The following is a 19,743-nucleotide window of genomic DNA, read 5'->3' as shown; positions in this document are numbered from 1 at the left end:
GTCATGGGGATTAAAGTACAGCATAAAGAATATATTTAATAGTTCTGTAACATCTTTCTATGTTGACAGTAAGTACAGTAGTTGGAGTGAACATTTAATAATGTATATAACTGTTGAATCACTATGTTGTATATTTGAAACCAATATAATATTATATATCAACTCTACTTCAATAAAAAAAAATATATGTATATATATATATATATATATATATACACAAAAAAAACCAAACAAGTGAGACTCACAGTGAAACAAAACACTCTAGATGCAGTCTGGTTTAGATGTAGTAGCAGGTACAGCAAAACTACTTGTTCCCTGTTTTGAGCAAAATCCTACCATCAGAGGTACTGAAGTTCTCTTTATCTTTTAAGCAACTGGATTTCAGTTCAACCTGCATTTGTAGTTATGAGTATGATGTCACTCATATTATTTTATGTTGAGCTCCCCATAACTTTTTCATATTAAATGCTAAGAAACCATGCTTCTTCCATCTTAGATGTGTGAATCAAAGCGAGACTTTATATGCTCTCTCCTTGGTCTTAGAGACTCACTCTGGGATTTTAAATTAGAAAACTCATTTATCTAGCTGACCATCCTCCCTGCTTTATTAATATTCATATACTATAAGCTCATCTTTGATGTCTTCAACCAAGTCACCAATAGGAGACAGGTAAACAGAAAAATGATAATTTTTTAATAGTCTTTGTCACCCTGATGTCTTCTCCTGGCCATGTTAACTTATTCACATGCATATAAATGCAACATTTTGTTATATGCTGTGATAAAAATCAAGATATTATGTGTCTATATACTGTATATAAACTGGTAAATCCACTTCAAAAGAAATGAGGTAAGTTGGGCCTAAGTTTAACTTCTTTAAACCCAATTTTTCTTCTCTATAAAAGGAGACTGTTTGTCCTACTGTGCTTACCAGCTGTAAGGCTCAATTTGAAAATGTTATGCAAATTTTAACATGTGACAGAAACCTAAATTATAATGACAATGATGACTTATTACTAATGTTGATGCAATTGGTTTAGACTTATTTGCTTCCTTCTTACACCTGCGTGCAGTGCCTGACAGCCCACCAGTTCCTGACTCTGTGACTGGGGTTCTGATCTGCCCTTGTCTATCATACCTACTTCCCCCAATGTCTGACACAGATCCACACTCAGATTCTGGTTTACTTGTTTCCTTTTGATGCCATCTGCAGTTTCTGACCTGGCCACTCGTCAGGTCACTGCACAAGGCCCAGTTCACATGTGACAATTCCAACCCTGGGAGGCTCCTCAACTCAGTGTGCAGATGAATGTCCAACACGTAGGGGCTCTGAGTTTGTTAGAGAAGTGATCAAATGACTGAATGGAAGGTGAAGGCCCCTTTCATTTCCACTTCTGCACCTTTGCCAGTGTTTTCATTCTCTTGTAAACAGACAGATGGAAGACAAATGGACTGACAAATAGACGAGTGTCCATTCTGACTGGCCAATGCCACTGCTGGGCAGATTGGGGAAGGGTTTGAATATCAGCCCTGCCCCCATTACTTATCTACTCTCTGCCCATCACTGGAAATCTTCCAAGCCCAGTGTATTTCTCATTTCCTTCCTACTCTCTTATGCTTCTCCCTCCCACAGGGAGCTCCCACCTGCTCTGAATTCCTTCAAGTCTCATGGTCTGTTCCCACCCATTAGACACTTAATTGTATGTTGCCTTGTTTTCTACATAACTTTGCCTGTGTGTGATGTATTTCTTCAGGTCCCTAAAAATTCCTCAAGGTGTAATATATCTAATGCAGACTTTGTATCCCTTGCAACATCTCACACAGTGCTGTCTGGGGATTCAAAGTCCCAAGACAGAATCTGACAGGCACTGGGGACTAGACTAGCTGCCTTTCCCCCAAACAGACCTGAAACGGAGGGGATGTTGTCAGGGTAGCCCAAAGACTTCCCCGTCTCATTGATGAACACTCTAAAAAGTACAGCCTCTGCCAACCTGGGCTTGAACTTTTCACTTTGCCTCTCAGGGGATATAGCTGGGGCCTATCAGACTGGCATTTTCCCAAAGAGCTTTCAAATGTCACATTCCAGCATTTGGCACTCACTGTTCTTTCCTTCTCTTCATTTTTAGAACACTCAGAAAAGTTTTTGTGTTTGGAAAGACCCCTCTCATTCCCTACCCATGGATTTTTCTACCTTCAGGAGGGTGGCTGTTGAGGACAGCTCCCCAGAGCATTGCTTGGAAAAGACAAAAGCAGCTCATGACCGCATGCGTGTCATGTGCCCCATCTCAGCCCAGTCATGTGTTGTGTGCAGAGGCCCACACAACACTTGATTAAGCAGGCAGGATGCTGGTAACCCCACACCTTCTCAGACTTTCACTTAGCACACTTTTCTTTTAGTTTCTCTTTAGATTCTCTTAAAAACACAGGTGAAAGTTCACATCTAACAAAAAGGAAAAAACAGGTTGCACATATAAAAATTTTGGCAAAAGACCATTATATTTGGCATTCATACAACATTTTGATTTTTAATAGACAGGCACTAAGATTCTTGAATTTCAAATTAAAACAATTTTAGATTAAATTAGTTGATTTTTTATTAATATATTAATGATTACATATGCAATTGATATTCATTATATTAACATATTAATATCTTAATTATATATACATACAATTAATACATTAATATATTAAAATAAATAATTTTTATTAAATAGTTGTTTGATAATTTAGTTTAAAACTAAGTTTAAAGATTTTCAGATTAAAACTGTTAAGTGTGTGTTTTAAAAACTTTCATGTACTGGAAGAATATAAAGAAAATAAAAATTGCCCATAATCTCAACACATCAACAGATCTAGTTACTGATTTTACCATTCTTAATTTTACAGTTGAGTAAGCAAAGAAAAAAAGGAAGAAATATGAGCTTTTAGATCTTTCTCCTAAACATGTTTTTTTTAAAAAAAGGACTCTGTAGAAGTAATCCCTGCAGTTTAAAAAAAAACTGAAGTATAGTTGACATATAATACTAGTTTTAGGTATACAGCATAGTGATTTGACTTTTAGATACATTAGAAAATGCTCATCACAATTAAGTCTAGTTACCACATGCCACCATACAAAGTTTTACAATATTATTTATAATATTCCCAATGCTTTATATCCTTGTGGCTTATGTATTATAACTGGAATATTGCATTGCACCTCCTAATCCTCTTCACCTATTTTGCCCCTCCTTCCAGTCTTCCCCCTTCTGGCAACCACCAGTTTGCTCTCTGTATTATGAGTCTGTTTTGTTTTGTTTGTTCCTTTTGTTTTTTAGATCCCACATATAAGTGAAACCATAGTAATCTTCAAAATTTTTGAAGGAAGTGACAGATATTCATATTCCTAATAACAGCTTTTACTGTCAGAGCAGCACTGCTGTTTCTGAACATCACAGTATTTCAATAATCAATTAGCTTTACAGAGTTTGGTTTCCATAGATTTTTCATTTTATATATATATATATATATATATATATATATATAGTAATTTAATGCAAATACAAATCACTATAACAAACTCAGTTCCATTTTCTTTGGCAGGTTATTTCCAGTTTTGGGTGAACTAGACAATACTATAATTAATGTATTTTTTTTTTTTAATATGCATTTCACTTCAGTCTATGGATTTCCTTCTAAAAAAATCCCTGGGATGGTAATTTTGGGTAAAAGTATGAACCTTGACATGGTTCTTGCTACATTTTCAAGCAATTTTGTTTTAATTGATTTTTTTAAAACTTAAAAGAATAATCTAAGCAAGTGTAGAGTTTTGTACCTTTCTTTTTTCACTAAAAGTTATGGCAAAGCTTTTTTAAAGATCCTATACATTTGCAATCCTTCTCCATGTCTTTAGCTTCCTCTATTTTGTTGTTGTTGTTGTTGTTGTTATTTCCTTAGAGTAGATTTACAAAAATAGAATTACTCGAACAAATGGTATGACAAAATGTAGGGCCTCTGATCTATGGACAAATCACCTTCCAAAAAATTGTACTGATTTATATGAACACTAACAATTTATGAGTCTACCAATTTAACAACATATTTGGGAACATAATATGTTATAATTTAAAAAACATTTGTCAATGTAATGGTCAAAAAGGACTACTTACATTTTGTTTTGATTTAAATTTTAAGTTACCTGGAAGTTGAGCATTTCATTTTTTGAGTTTTAAAAGAAGGGGAACTGAGACAGTGGGAAGTTGCCTGATGTGATCAGGAGCCTGGTTATATTTCTCTTTGACTTGTACAACCCCATATTCTGGGCATTAGTTGCTTCCTCTGTACTTCTTGCAGCTGTTCTGTTTTAACATGGAATTCTATTTTTATAGGACAAACAGAACTGAGCAAAAAACATGTCTCTGTCTTTGAGTTTATTTCTCTTAGGAGGAGCCTGCTGCTGAGAATACAAAGTTATAGACAAGATATGTGACAGGAGGCAGCTGATGACCACTATGAGAATCCTTATAGGAAAGCAGTTTTTTTGCTTTTGGCACCACTGAAGTCTTATCTTAAAGTCTTATCTCATAATTAGACTACAAATGGGACTGTGCTAACCAAACTCCTAAAAGTCTTTTCCACTTTAAGAAATGCCATTAAAACGCAGATCAGAAGTTGCCTCATATAATTTTATTCCTATAGAAATGTCCATATGAGAAGTCAAATTATAATCAATTTTCTCAGTAATCATAGAATCATGATGAGATTTAGGAAGGGTTAGGACTATTGGATTGAATTTAATGGCTGATGTTATTAAGCTATGTGAATCTCATGCATTCATTGCTACTGGAGGGATAAACTTGACAGGTGGTAGGGATGCATGGGCTGGAGGGACAGGGACCCCCTCAAATGGAAATGCTTGGGGTTTACTAACACATTTTTCCATATTGGCCTATTTTTCCTAGACTCCATGCACACTACCTACAATTCAAATCCATTAGTATTTGTTAAGCATCTTCTCTGTGCCAATTCTTAAACTGGGTTCTGGGCCTACAAAAATGAATAAAAACCCAATCCTTGCTTTTCGGTTCCTCATAGGCTTTTGGAGAAAACCCAACACATATGTAATTACAAAATACCATATGATAAGAGCTTGACTGTGTTACAGGTCTATGACCTCTGGCCTCTTGTCACCATGGCTGGCTTGCAGCATCTGAAGACCTAGCTCTGCTGTGTGATGTGGGCAATTTATCTAATTTCATTGGGCCTTAGTTTGCTTACACATAAAATGGAGATGAATAAAGTACCAATTCATTGAATTGTGAAATTTAAAATAAATGATACATGTAAAGCAATTAGAACAATGTCTGGCACATGGTATGGAGTTTAACTATAATCATAAATTTAATTAACCTCATGTTGGCTACCAATCATATGACATGGGCAATCTAATGTTTCAAGGTCAACACAAGGAGAAATGTAGAGTCCAAAACCCTTCCCAGCACTTTAATAAAGTGATAAGTAGAAAGTATATTATCAGGGAAGGTGGGGTGATTAACTTTTGAAAATGTGACATACTGTCTCAAATTTGGAAGTATATGGAGTCACATGTGATAGTGTGACTCATATGATGTCACTCATATTATTTTATGTTGAGCTCCCCATAACTTTTTCATATTAAATGCTAAGAAACCATGCTTCTAATGTTTTTCTTAGAATAGGTCCCTGACATCTTGCTATACATTCCAGGAGAGTCCGTGGATACATTTGGGTACTTCTAACACTTCAGCACAAAGGATATCCTGATCCTTATGCATCTGTCCCAACATCCAGCAGACACCAGGGTTACATTCATCATTGGTTAACCAGCCTAGTTGCAAACTCCTTGAAGATAAGGACCGTGATATAGCCATCTTAAATTCCCAGCCTCTAACATAAAGACCTTTGGATAGTAAGAGCTCATCAACTGCTGACTGATTAAATAAGTGGCTTTGATAGTGGACATCAGTGTCTACATCTCCAGGGTCCATTTCTATTTTGGAGGCCTATCACATTCCCCACTTTCAGTTCACATGTTATGAGCAGCCTTTCAGACTTAAAACATCACTCATATTCTTTCTTTCTCTTCCAGTGATTGGGCACATGACCACATGAAAAATGCTTATCCAGAATTAATCTCTAGATTTTGCTGGGAATGATGGGAAAAAAAATGCTCTCTCTCTCTTTCTTTTTTCTTGTGGATTTGAACAAGATTGGTAACTATTGGCAACCATCTTGGTATCATGAGGGGAGATCTTGTTTGAAAACTGAGTTCAAAAAGAGGAAGCAGAGTGAAGATATAGTAGAGAGAACCTGGATACTGAGGACGTTATTGGAGCCCTGTGCCCAACTGCACTTTAGGCTGTTCAATTATATAAGCCATACATTCTTTTATAATTTAAGTCACTTTGCAACCAAATGATAAAATAGACACAACTTCTTCACAAAGTACATTGAAAAATAAATTAATTTTGTCTCACTGTAGTGGCCAGAGCAGTTTCCAATTACTATTTTCTTGTTTAGTTAATTAAGAAATATATATTAGGCCTTTGTTACATGGTCAGATGCCACAAAGTTTAAGAAAGTTCCTTGCACTACAATCTAATTGGAACTCATTGTCTTTGTATTTTCCTCTCTCAAGGAATACATCTCCATTTATTCAAATAAGTTTTGATTCAGGAATGGGTTGGTTATTTACCTCCTGGTCTCTATTCCAAGCCTATCTTCCTCTATTCTGCTGTGTCATGCCAGGGCTGGCATTTGGCATTTACCAGCTTCCTTATCAGCTGGCATCTTGTTAAGTTTGGTAAATCAGAAACCCTAGAGACTGGAATGTGGGAGGGGGAGAATTCCTTCCTTTTTGTAGTTCCTGAAAGTGTTACTCCAGTAGCAGCAGACAACAGAAAGTTAGCTGCTCTCTGCACTTCTAATATTAGGGTCTCTTTGGTATCCACTTTTTATTCTTTCTGCCTTTTAATGTCTTTATAACCAATTCCTAATACTGAATCCACTCTACTGCACCCTGGCTAATACAGTACTTGATACTTATAAGAGACCCTCAAAAACAGGATTCTGGGATTGAATTGCTTTGAACTTAGAGTGGAACACCTTGCCAATGGAAATGGAAATTGGTAATCTATGGCATTAAATTATCATTTATTCTTGCTAGGTTTGAGTGCCAATGGAAGCAGGCTTTTGGAAATCAATTAACTGCTGCATTGGATTATTTTACCGGTAGTAAAGATGATTATAGGGAATGTAAGGTGAGATGGCTGCTTCTGATCACACTATGGTGCTTGTATAGAGGTTTCAGCTCAGATCATCTTCAGAGCATCACAAGGTTTCTAAAGCTACCCATTCACAGACTGGCCAAGGCTCATACATGAGAGTTTTAGGCAGTAATTTGGAAGGAATAGGACTCTGAGACTAGGAATGGGAATATTTGGGTGGACTTGGACAAAGCTGGGAATCTCGAATCCCCTAGTATCCTTGAACTTCCTTTGGTAGAGGAAGTAGCCTCTCATCTCCTGTTTGATGATACCAGTCTTTCTTTGTTTGAAAACCTGGTAATAATGACATATGAGGTGGTTGCTTTGCACAGGATCCCTATTCTTTTTAAACACCACTTCTTCCAATCTCATGGCCTTCAGGCTTTTATTTTGAGTCAGGTCCCAGCATATTCAGGGAGAAACAGGCAGAGTCTGGCTCAGGAAGAAAAGGTTTATATTCCACAAGAATTACAAGGTATTAAATCTGTATTTGAAAGAAACCTTGCTTGTATGGAGATGGATTCTTAGGATATTAGACCAAGAAGTACAGAACATAGCTTTGAGTTGGGGCCAAAATTAGGTAGCTGTGGTATAATACACTTTCTATAGGTTTTTGGACTAAATGCTATGGTACACTGTTATGGTAATAGCCTCCAGGGACTCATGCCATTTTTGTATATCATACTCTCATGTAATCCCCTTCCACATTAATTTTTGTTATGGCTATGTGACCTGCTTGGGCCAATGAGACATCAGCAAATGTGGTGCAGACAGATATCTGAAAAGCACTTGCACGTTGGAGCTTGCCCTCTTTTTGCTAAATTTGGACCAGCTTCCATGTTGAAGAAGCATGGACTAACCTGCTGGAGACATGTGACCCAACCAACAGCCAGCATCAACTCCAAGACTTATGAGTGAGGCCATCTAAAACTAGCATCTCCAGCCAATTCTGTCAACTCACTGCAATGCATGAGTGAGCGCAGCTGACACCATGTAAGGCAGAAACAGGTTGCCCCAGCTGAGCACAGACCAAATTGCTAACCTACAAAAATCATAAGAACATAAATAATAAACATAAGCTACTAAGTTTTCTAAGACAGAAAAAGCTAGTTGAAACAAATATATTAGCTTGAGTAGTTGAGAGTGGCTCTGCGTGCTTAGTTGGCTGCCTGAAACCTATGCTGAGTAGGCTACATTTAATGATGTTCAGTTGATAGAGTTTCTCTAGAATAATGTACAGTAAAGGAAATAGGAATAAGGGAGTAATTTATCATGGGTAACCTGTGCATCTTTCCTCACTCTAAAAGTACCCAAGGAATATTTCCTTCACTAAAGCATTGAGAAATGCATTAATGAGGGAGCCCTAGCAACTTTAAACACCTCAGGTGTCTGTTTTCTGTAGGTCAAGGATGATAGTGGGAAATGGGCTTCCTGATTTCAATGGAGATGATGAGATCCCAGAGTGGCAATCAAAATGTCTTACAGGAATCTTTAGCTGGCTATAAGAATTAAATAGTTGGTCAGCCTATCAAAGCATCATTTGATCTATAAAATAAAAATCTGATTTGAGTTTTCACAACTGAGACTCATACAGCTTCACCCCCAGTTCCCAGACCTTACCAGTTCACAGCTCTGGAGCTCCTGGTTGAAGAGAAAGGACTTTGCAACAGTGCTACAAATATTTGTTGCAGATCTTCCTCCAAGCCATCCTCAAAGGGATTTGAAGTCACTTACTAAGGTCACTGCACTGGAGGAAATAGAAATACCCAGACTTTTCAGGGATTCTTAAATAATGGTCTGAGATAACACTAATCCCTAGGAACCCCAAATGCCACTGTGGTCCAGGGACTTATAGTGGTTGGTAATAGGTAGAGTTTGGGCCCAATTCTAGCTCATCATGAATCTGTGAGCCAGGCAGCCATTACAAATGATAGTTAGGAAGACTAGTCAAGAACGTAGGTATGAGGTTATGGAACAATGACAAATTTTAAAAAGGCTAGAAAATTATAATGTTACAACTATAGCTAAAATTATGCACATGTCTGGACAAGAGCAAAAGCTAACATCAAAAATGAAAATACTTATGCTTGGATGATGAGATCATAGGTGATTTTTATGTTTTGTCTTTCTCAGTTCCTCAAACTCTGCCAAATGTTAATTTGCTCCCTTTGTGAAAGACACTTTTTTTTAAGACTTAGAACTCATTCAGCTCTTTAAAGGACTGCCATTATATATATTTTTAGTGAATCACGTTAAGGTCATAAAAAGTAAAAATGTTAAGTGTAGCCATTCTCTCCAATATTCTAATGAGTCTCAGAGCCAATCATGCATGAGGAAGCCATTGTATAAAAGATGCAGCAGGAATGACAAAACTTACTCTCTCCCTATCCTCCAGGAGCTTATAGTCTAAGGGGAAGATATAATAGATTCTCAAATCCTCATGATTCAAAACCAAGAAAGATAACTGCTTCACAGACGGACAGAGAAAGAATTGCTTTGTCTAAAGTAAAGAGAGTTTATATTCAATTGGAGGAAATCAAACAATATTCACTGGCAGAGCTGGCATCTGAAGGGTGGGTAGGATTTTGCCAGGGTGAATGAGAAGGGAAGTGTTCTGGGTGGAGGCTCAGTTGAAGATAAGGCATACTTGAAGATTGGTGAGCCCTTTGACTTTACTGGAGAATGTGATATGTATAGGAAAGCCCAGGGACATAAAACCCTTGCTGATATACCTCAGCTAGGATCATAGTCACCTCAGGAGCAGGGTATAGGAGAAATACCCTGCAGACAGATTAGCTTGATAGTATCTGGGTATTGTCTATTTGGCAAGGATTGTGGCTAGCACTGGGGGGAATTATCAGTGATACCTGATGTTTATCAAATATTTACTATTTGCCTGATAAAGCAAGGTGCTAAATGCCTTTCTCATATTATTCATTTTTTAGATAAGGAAAATGATGCTTAGAGAGATAAACAGATATATCTGAAGTTGTGTGAACCATACACAGTTGAGCTGGGGTTGGAATCTCTGTTGCCACAGTCTGTACTCCACCTCCCTCCCACCCCCCATAGTGCCTCCCTGGAAAGAGTAAGAGTGAATTTAATCCTTGATGAGCAAAAGAGACTACAGGAGGTATGCAGCTGGTAAAGCCCCACCTTAGAGTCTCATCCGGCAGGAAATCAGGCCACATTATGGGTTACAGTGAATATAATTTCATTGCTCTAGCTCTATCCCTTCCAAACTAAACAGGTAGCCTTAACTAAATTTCGTAACCTCTCTGCCTCAGAGTATCTTTAAAATGGAGACATAAATAGTGCCCCTTTCGGAGGGTTTTGGGAAATCAGTCAAATAATATGTATAAAATGCTAAACAGTATCAGGCATATTGTCAGTACTTGATAAATGTTAGATGTTATGATGGTATGCTGTAGTATAGAACACTTGTCATACTAGGACATACTGCGTTATGGGCTTCTTCATGAATGTTAGAAGCTTGAACTTCAGGACACTGGGGCTCGAGACCTTGTCCTTATTTGGTATTCTAGAATATAGCTCCAATCTAGAAACAAAGATGGCTGCATTTTGACAGAAGCCATTATGCCTTTGGATTCCTAATAGAGTTAAACACCACTGCCCAAGGATTCAGCTTGTCTTGGGGGAATGGGGCCCAGCATCAGGGAACCTGCTTCCTTGAGGAGGCCTTGTCTGCCTACCCTGATCTCCACAGCATCAGGAGATGCTGCTCCTCCAGCAGGGGCCCAGACCAACACATGGGGCCTGGAAAACAGCCCTGGGATCCTGCCCTTCTGAGGTGAGCATCCAAGTGTGCCTCAAAGGCTTTCAAACCTATGGGAGCCAAATGGCCTGGCCGAATATTAGACTTGCTGACCTGGGCGGGCCCTGAGGAAACCACTTAGCCAAAAGTAGAAGATCTGAAACACGGTGAAGAATAAACAATTGAGTTTTATTCTTCAAAGGCATCCTTTGATTTGTATAGACAGAGAACTGAGAAACTGAGATGTTGTTTAGTTTCTCTGTTACTCACTTTTATGTGCCTTCATTCCCATTAACCCAAATTCTTCTCACTTTGAGCACCAGTTAAAGAGCTTGCTTTAGACCCACTGAGACTCTGTTATACATGAGGATGTACACACTTGGATAGCTCATGAGTCAACTAATGCCCTGGGCTTCGTGGTTTTGGCACAAAGACTAAACTTAACATGATTAACCTGTGCTGCTGTGTCCAGTTACCCTCCCTCTTGACACACACATAGCAGGATCCCACAAGATTTCCACAGTGCCAACCATCAAAGGCCTAAACTAGTGTCACTGTATCACAGATGTAGACACAGACAGTGACAGGTTAAGATTAAAGCCATATATAGGGCCAGAAGGAGCCTTCGTTTGAAGTTTTGGCCATTAGGGCCAGCTCATCTGAAATCTTTGCAGACACGACAATATTAGCATGCCAAAAAATTTTAATGTTTATCATTGGTATCTGAGGTTAAAAAAACACAATGTTTTGAAGGAAAGATGTAGTTTAAAAAAACACCATTCAATATGATGCCGTTACAAGTTAAAATAAATGCTTTGTGATTTAGACCTTGCAAAAATAATGGCTTTTCTGGCAGTTTGTAGTTGGTCACTCTGTGCACAGAAATGCTTTCTGCTAATTAGAACAACTCAGGAGCTTTTAAGATTCCAGTAAGCCATGAAATATGTCAATTATGACTTGACTTTGTATAAAGCCCTGCCTATGAACTTAAAGTCTCAACAGGTTTTCCAGTAGCTGGAGGAAACTGGAAAACATTTTATAGATAAAAATAACCCTATTGGCAATCTGCCCATTTCTATAACTGGAAATATCCACTTATCTCTGCTTCTGGAAATCATTTTGGAAACTTAGGGCAATAAATTCCCATTGTTTTCAGTCTGGCAGCAAGAAGGAGCCTCAGGACACTCACTGGGGTCTAAGATCCAGTACGGTCATTTTCTAAAGTGCAATAGTGTTTGCTTAGAGGCCCAGGTCAGTGAAGAGATGGGCTGCCTGACTTCCTCTAAAGCACATCATGGCCGGGTGCTGTGTAGTCTTGTTGCAGTCTCCAGATTAAAGTGCTGGCTCATTCAAAGGCATTTGAAAAGACAAACAACCAAGCTCTGCACGCCAAGGAATTCTTGTTCAGAGTCCAGAAGCTTCTTGAGGATGTCCCATCAGGTCACCCCAGCTCCTGAGACCACAGGTTCAAATCTGGGGAAAAATATCCAAAAATAGGAAAATCATATTTCTGATTAGAAAAATAAAGAACCACTAAAAAAATATGATTGGAGTGAGAAACTACTTTAGGAACAAATCTCATCTGTCTGGAGGCAGCATGGTTCAAAACCTTTCTGTTTTTCTTCTGCAGACTCCTTCTCCACCTGCTCTCTCCTGCTTGGGCCCCAGGAGGATGACACTGTGGACTGCAGCACTGGGCTCTCTTCTTTCTGGCTTCCATCCCCGTCTTTCCCTCAGCTGAGGGGAGACGGGAGATCGCACGGGTAGGAGAGTGAGGTGGCGTATGCATTCCTCAGTGACCTTCCAGACAGGCTGTCAGTTGGCATTGTCCTTCTGTTGAAGGCCATAGCTCCTTGGAGGCAGCCCTTTCCTATTGCTGTTCTCACAAGGTTCTGGTAATTGCTCCTTTCCTTTCCTCTTCAAGCCTAAGGATGGTCAACCATTTCCTGCTCTTGCTGGTTCCAGGGTGGTCAACATACATCTCTGGTCTCCCCTAACCCTGCTCGTGTCTTTGTCAGTAGTAAAAACTGTAAACTTGCCTCAGTTACCCCTTCTGAGTTTGCCCTCTGTTTCCTGCTGAGACCTGATGGAGGCACCAATGTCTAGTGAGTAAGATGTAACCTTTTTGTCTGGAATATGTGGCTCACAGTACGGTCCCCAACAGTCTCTTCCTTACTTCACACCTGACTCTTTCCAAACTAGGATCACATGCCTTTTCCTGCTGATGCCCCATGTCTCCCTGCCTTTCTGTCTTTGCTCCTGTGTCCCCTTGTCTAGAAATCTATTTCCATTTCTGATGGTTCAGATGTTACACCCTCCATGAAACCTTTCCTCTTTCCCGATTATCTCAAGCCTAAAGTATTTTTCTCCATCTCTGAACTTTCATATATTATTTATATCTCTTGTAAAGCCGTAGAGAACTATAAAAACACACACAGACTTCTTGCACAATTAAACATTTGTGAGCACAGGTGAGTAAGACTGTTAATGACCCCTCGTGCAGCACCTGGCTCCCTCCCTGGAACAGCTGTGCTCTGTGAGGGAGGGAAGATTAACATGGGGTGGGCATTTCTGGGGATTCTTAGGATAGATAAATAAGGTGGGCTTTGTAATAAAGTGATAATTTGAGAGCTACATGATTTCCCAAATATGTTCCAAGAAGTTCTTAAAACTCTTGTAATTTCCTGAGTGATAAGAGCACTAGGAGCATCTTTTGTTCTAATTTTTGATCTCTGACTTCAGTTTCTGACATGGAGTTTTTAAATCCCTTGGTATTTCTGGGTGATAGCAGTGTCTGTTATCTTAATGAAGTGACATTGGTGAGCTCCTGGATGGGGGCTGGGCACCAGAAAGACCAAGCTATGATTAGAAGCTTGAAATTTTCAGCCCCACCCCCTATTCTCCAGAGAGGAGGAAAGGCTAAAAATGAAGTTAATGATTGGTTATGTCTATGTGATAAAATCTTCATAAAAACCCCAACATAGAGCTTCTGAGTTGGTGAACTTATTGAGGTGCTGGGAGAGCGGCTCACAGAGAGAATGTGGAAGTTCTGATCCCCTTCCTACATACCCTCTGCATTTCTTCCATGTGAATGTTCATTTGTATGCCTTATCTTATCCTTTTACCATAAACTGGTAAACAGTAAGAAAACTTTTCCTGAGCTCTATGAACTGCTCTATCAAATTCATCAAACTCAGTGAGGGGATTGTGGGAACACCAGATTTACAGCCTACTGGCCAGAAGCACAGGTGACAAGGTGACTTGCCATTGGCATCTGAAGTTGGGGGATAGGCAGTCGTGTGAGACTGAGCCCTTAACCTGTGGGAGCTCATGCTACCTCCAGGCAGAACGTGTCAGAATTGAGTTAAATTGTAGGACACCCAACTGGTGTCACAGAGAATCAGGAGGAGGACTGAAGTTTTTCCTAATCAGCATGTGTAGGTATTCTGTCTAATATTTCCTTTAGAAAAAGGTGTTGTCTATTATTTCCATTATAATGGCAAAGGAAGAAAAAGAAAAGAAGATTAGAAACCACTGGACTAGGAAAGGGGAAAGGAATTTCAGTTCTCAAGTGGACCTGTGTTCAATTCTCAAGTGGAAGTTCTTAAAAGGAAGACAAGAGACATGCAAAAAATAAAACAAACCCAAAAAATACAGAGGTTGGATCAATTCCTAGGGGGCATATAGAAATCTGACATCTTTTATTTTAATTTTAACCCAAATTATTCGAATGAGAACAATTTTTCAAGTACCTTATCTCTAATACTTAGTTGCAATAATCTTGGTTGATTAATACCATGCTTCATCTACCTTTACAATTCCCATGTGGCCTAACTGACACTTGCAAATAGCAGACATTTAATACACAATTGAAAGTGAATGAATGAATGAACAGCACTTTATTGGGAATCACAAGACCTTTTACTTTTCTATTATTTCATGTCATTCATACTTAACATTCCTTAGCCCCAATCTCATCATCTCTAAAATGAGGCAGTAAGGTTACATGTCTGTAGGCTCTGAAAAACCATGACTTCATGGCTAGAAAAACTTTTTAAAAGGTATTTATTATGCTTAATATATATCTATTGTATCAGAATCCACTTCTGAACTTACTCTGGTTGACAGCTTGGTTGTTTGCATAGACCAAGAAGCCATGGGCCCAAATAACAGCACAAGTGAGTAAGATCAGCCCGCAAAAAGAGATTCCACACATAGAAAGGGCAGTGCACTACAGGAAAGGAGTCAGGTGGCCTGGACTCTAGCTCCAGGTCCACCACTAAGTTATAAGATGATCTGGAGCAAGTCACCTGATCGCTTGCTTACATGTCTGGAGTTATATCCACTCCTTCCAGGTTTGCTGGACTAGGAATCTCTGAAAGGCAACTAAGATACTGGTTTGTGTCTTTGAAAGATGGTATAGCATTTCTCTCCCTAAAGCTAATGAGAACCTAATGAAAGAGTTCTATACAGTATGTTTGACTAGTGGGATAGAGAGGTGAGTGGGGGGTGGGTAAATGGCCTTTAGAAAGTCTCGTTCTTCATCTAACAAGCACCAGTGGGTACTTAAAAATGATACATTGGGACACTTAAAAATGTATTAAAGGACAAAGAAAATTCAGGAACATAAAAGAAGAAAACTATGGATTCATAATATAAAGACAATGACTACAGGCATTTTAATGTTTTACTTCACTTTTTAAGAGAAAGGGGGTATGGTGGGTATATGAAAAGCTTTTTTAAAATAGACCATCAATGTTTGGTTATGTCTATGTGATAAAATATCATAGTATATTTGTATATCTTATCTTTTCTACTTTTTATTATATAGAAGGGATTTTTTTCTCATATTATTATTCTTCAGAAACAGAATTTTAAATGATAACATATGGTCTACTGAGTAGAGGTTCAGTTTTTCCCTGTTCTATCAGTCATGGTAGACTAGATTATGCTGCAGTAACAAATAACTCCAAAATCTCAATGTAATAAACACAGGTTTATTTATTCTTGCTCATGTCCCATGTTCCCTGAGGGTCAGCAAGGGGCTCTGTTATTGGTATTCACTCAGAGACCCAGGCTGATGTAGCAATTACTACCTCAAATGTCACTGGTTATGCTAGATGGAAAAAGAAAATATGGCAAAGCTAGCTTTTACATCTCCTTTCCAGAAGTAACACGCATCACTTAGGCTTACATTTAGTTGACCAAGGCCTCGCATGACCACACCTAACTACAGATTAATTGCAGATAGTTGCAATCCTCTGATGTACACAAAAACAAGAGATCCAGGAATAAGTGAAATGACACTAATGACTACCACATCCACCATGGAGAAGGGTAGGAGTGAGCTATCTCTGTGGCCACTTTAAGTTTGGTGTGAGTCTTTTTATTTTATAATATTAAAGTTAAGGCCTTGAATGCCCCTTTGGGAGACTGAGGTGTCTGGATTTCCACAAGAATAGAAACAGGCAATACCTTTCCCAAGGTTATTTAGAAAGCTAGGAGCACAGCTCTGGAGTAGAAAATCCAGCTCTGAGCTGCTGTTTTGCTTGAGCTACTGAGCCCTTCTGGGCACCCACAATAATCAGGCCTTATTTAAGTCTCTTGCCAGTGAAGCAAAACTAGCAAGCCCTTCCCTTCTTACGTGGAAAGGGAGAATATTTTATCTGAGTAAGTCTTGTCTGAAGTATGTGCAATGGACATGCTCAGCAGGTTCCGAGACCCCCCTCCCAAGGTGATGCTAGGTAAGAGCATGAGGACCCAGGACGACTCCTGGAGAGCCCAAAACTCGACACTGGTCCCATGCAGGTGGCTTGGTGGTGAGGCAGAGCTGGGATGGCAGAGAATGGGTGTAAGAGAGTGAGAGCCTTGGGCTGGCTGGGCCTAAGCACTTTCCAGTGGGGCTCTGTCCACAGACTTCACGAAAAAGATGTAAGAGCTGGGGGTGGCACTGGATTATTTAGAACACAAACAAGTATATAAACAGTGAGAGAAGGCACAGGGAGAACCTCTAGGTCAGGGGTCAGCAAACTTTTTTGGTAAAGGGCAGATTGCAAAAAAATTAGACTTTATGGGCTATATGGTCTCTGTTGCAATTATTCAACTCTGCCTTCAGAGGCAGGGGAAATAGGGTATGAAAGTCTCAGGGAGAGCATGGCTATACTGAATGAAATTTTGTTTACAAAAACAGCTAGGGATTGGCTCCCTGGCTATAATTTGCCTACCCCTTTTTAGCTGATACATGTCAATGGACAGTAGACTGTTAACTTTGGTTGATTCTCATTTAACAGCTGCCACTGAAAGTACACTTCCTAAGATGTAAATGAGCTTTCAAAAGAAGAGGAAGACCCTGTACTTGCTTTCTAGAAATTTATAACTTACTGTTCCAGGAACTGCAGATCTTACTCAATATAGGCTTTTATCTAGCATAAATGTTATAACTAATACACTTACTTTTTAAAAATAAGGATATGGCATATAGGACATTAATGTTTATAATAGGGTCCTGTAACCCAATTTTACTAAATCCAATACCTGTTTTCTTAGGCTAAGAAAAACCACTCAAAAGTAAATGACAAACCAAAGGAAAACCTATAAAATATATAGCAAGCAATAGGTTAATATTAACTGTAAGCAAAGACAAAGACAAAAAGATGGACAAAAGATATGCATAGGCAGTTCCCAAAGGAAGATAAAACCTATAAATATATGAAAAATGCTTTATGTCACCAACAATTTTTAAATGCAAATTAAGGTAATAATGACTTACAATTTTCAAATTAGCAAAACTTAAAAGCAATGACAATACCCATCTCTGGAACAAGTGTGATAAAATTTGTTCTATCACCCCGAAAATGAACTAAGATACGATATGAAAAAGAACTTCCAACATCAGCACTCTCTGGAAGACTCATGCCAGAAGATGATCATCAAAAAATCCCGACAAAGATCCACGCACTGCTACAGCTGTAGATGCACTCATCCCACCAGTTCCTGGACTTGCCATGGGAATGAAGAAGGAGATATCTAAGCTGGCCTGTGCATACAATAAAACAAAAAATTTGACTGGATCTATACTGTTGGAACTCAACCAAGAATTAGGAGAAGTGCAAATTGCAGCGCTCCAAAATCTTACAACTACAGACTATTTACTGTTAAAAGAACATTTGGGATGTGAACAGTCCCCAGGAATGGGCTGTTTTAATTTGTCTGATTTCTCTCAGATTGTTCAAGTACAGTTGGACAATATCCACCATATCATAGATAAGTTTTCACAAATGCCTAGGGTGCCTAACTGGTTTTCTTGGTTTCACTGGAGATGGCTGGTAATTGCAGGTATGCTTTGGTTATGTAACTGTACTCCTATTGTGTTAATGTGTGTACGCAATTTAATTAGTAGTTTAAAACCTATACATGCTGAAGTTACTCTACAAGAAGATATGTCAAAGAAATAATCAATCTTCCCATGTTTTCTTCCGCCTGCTACTTCTATAGCTTTTCTTCTTCCTTCCTAATTACAACCCTTAAATAGAATTCATGCCTCATATCGAATTTACCGAGTATCATAATTCTTCCAAGTGGTAAAGATATCTCAAGACAAATGCTGGGCATAGAAGCCACAGGGCATAAATATGCAAAGAAGTAAAAAGCTAACCTTTTCAAACAATAAGGCTTCTCTCTCACTTACCAACTTTACATTTCCCTGTATGGCCCCGGAAGATGACTGGTTAGACAGAGACGGGTAAGATTCCTCAAGGGAGGAACAACCTAAGACAGGCACAGTCGCAGGGGGGCCATCAGGTGAGAAATTGGGGATCAACAGAGGTGAGGCTTAGAACCTCACCCCCCCGTTCTGAGAGAAATCTTCTGCATACGTGGATGTTTTATTGCCCTGGTCTAGCTTGGATTAACACATAGTCTACAGGCACACACCTGATCATCTACGTTTGCCCTCTTACAACACTAAACTATGTTTTCTACCTTTATCTTGTATCTACCTACCACTTCAGCATTTTATTAAAAACAGTAATAATAAAGAGAGAAATGTGGTATCCACATATAAATCAAGTATAAAAATCAAATGAATATTCATATTTGAACTGACTGTTTATAGTTCATAATGCATGAGCAAAACTGAAAGTTTCTGTGATGACTGCTCTTGTACTGTTCACCATGTAACTTATTCAGTATGTAAGAATTTGTTCTCCATGTAAGAACTTGTTTGTTATGCCTCAGAAGATTGGAGACTGACGAAAATTAGGCTTGGGGTGGAATAATGATTGTGCATTGAGCATTGACTCCCCTATACAGAATTTTATTGTTGTTAACAACCATTTGATCAATAAATATGAGAGATGCCCTCACACACACACACAAAAAAAAGTACACACTTCCAATTGTAAAATAAATAAGTAACCGGAATGTAATGTATAGCATAAGGAATATAGTCAAAATATTGTAACAACTTGGTATGGTGATAGCTGGTACCTAGAATTATCATGTATATAAATGTTGAATCACTGTGTTGTACACCTGAAACTAATGTAATACTGTGTGTCAACTACCCTTCAATAAAAAATAATTATCTACAAAAAAAAAAAATTTGTTCTTTCATGTATTGCTAGTATAAATAGGTACAACATTTAAGGGGGCAATTTAGCTATACATTTGGAGAGTCTTAAA

The 19,743-nt window shown here is 38.6% G+C and overlaps 1 protein-coding gene across 4 annotated transcripts in view; it reads right to left on the bottom strand.

The window, feature by feature from the left end:
- PDCD1LG2 (programmed cell death 1 ligand 2) overlaps positions 1–19,743 on the bottom strand; it is a 173,155-nt gene that overhangs the window by 107,970 nt on the left and 45,442 nt on the right. For 2 of the 4 annotated variants that reach the window (XM_057498644.1, XM_057498647.1), the window contains one exon: positions 17,897–18,097. The exons of 1 other annotated variant lie outside the window; for it this stretch is intronic. In XM_057498644.1, coding sequence (XP_057354627.1) covers positions 17,972–18,097 — 126 coding nt within the window. In that variant the 3' untranslated portion in view covers positions 17,897–17,971. Of the gene's footprint in view, positions 1–5,687; positions 12,535–17,896; positions 18,098–19,743 lie in introns of those variants that run through there. One more of the 4 variants, XM_057498646.1, reaches the window with a different exon arrangement.

This window comes from Manis pentadactyla, chromosome 3 (genome assembly GCF_030020395.1).
Source record: "Manis pentadactyla isolate mManPen7 chromosome 3, mManPen7.hap1, whole genome shotgun sequence".
NCBI classification, from domain to species: domain Eukaryota; kingdom Metazoa; phylum Chordata; class Mammalia; order Pholidota; family Manidae; genus Manis; species Manis pentadactyla.
Note: the sequence above shows the minus strand (reverse complement) of the source record. Positions and strands in the feature narration are given on the sequence as shown.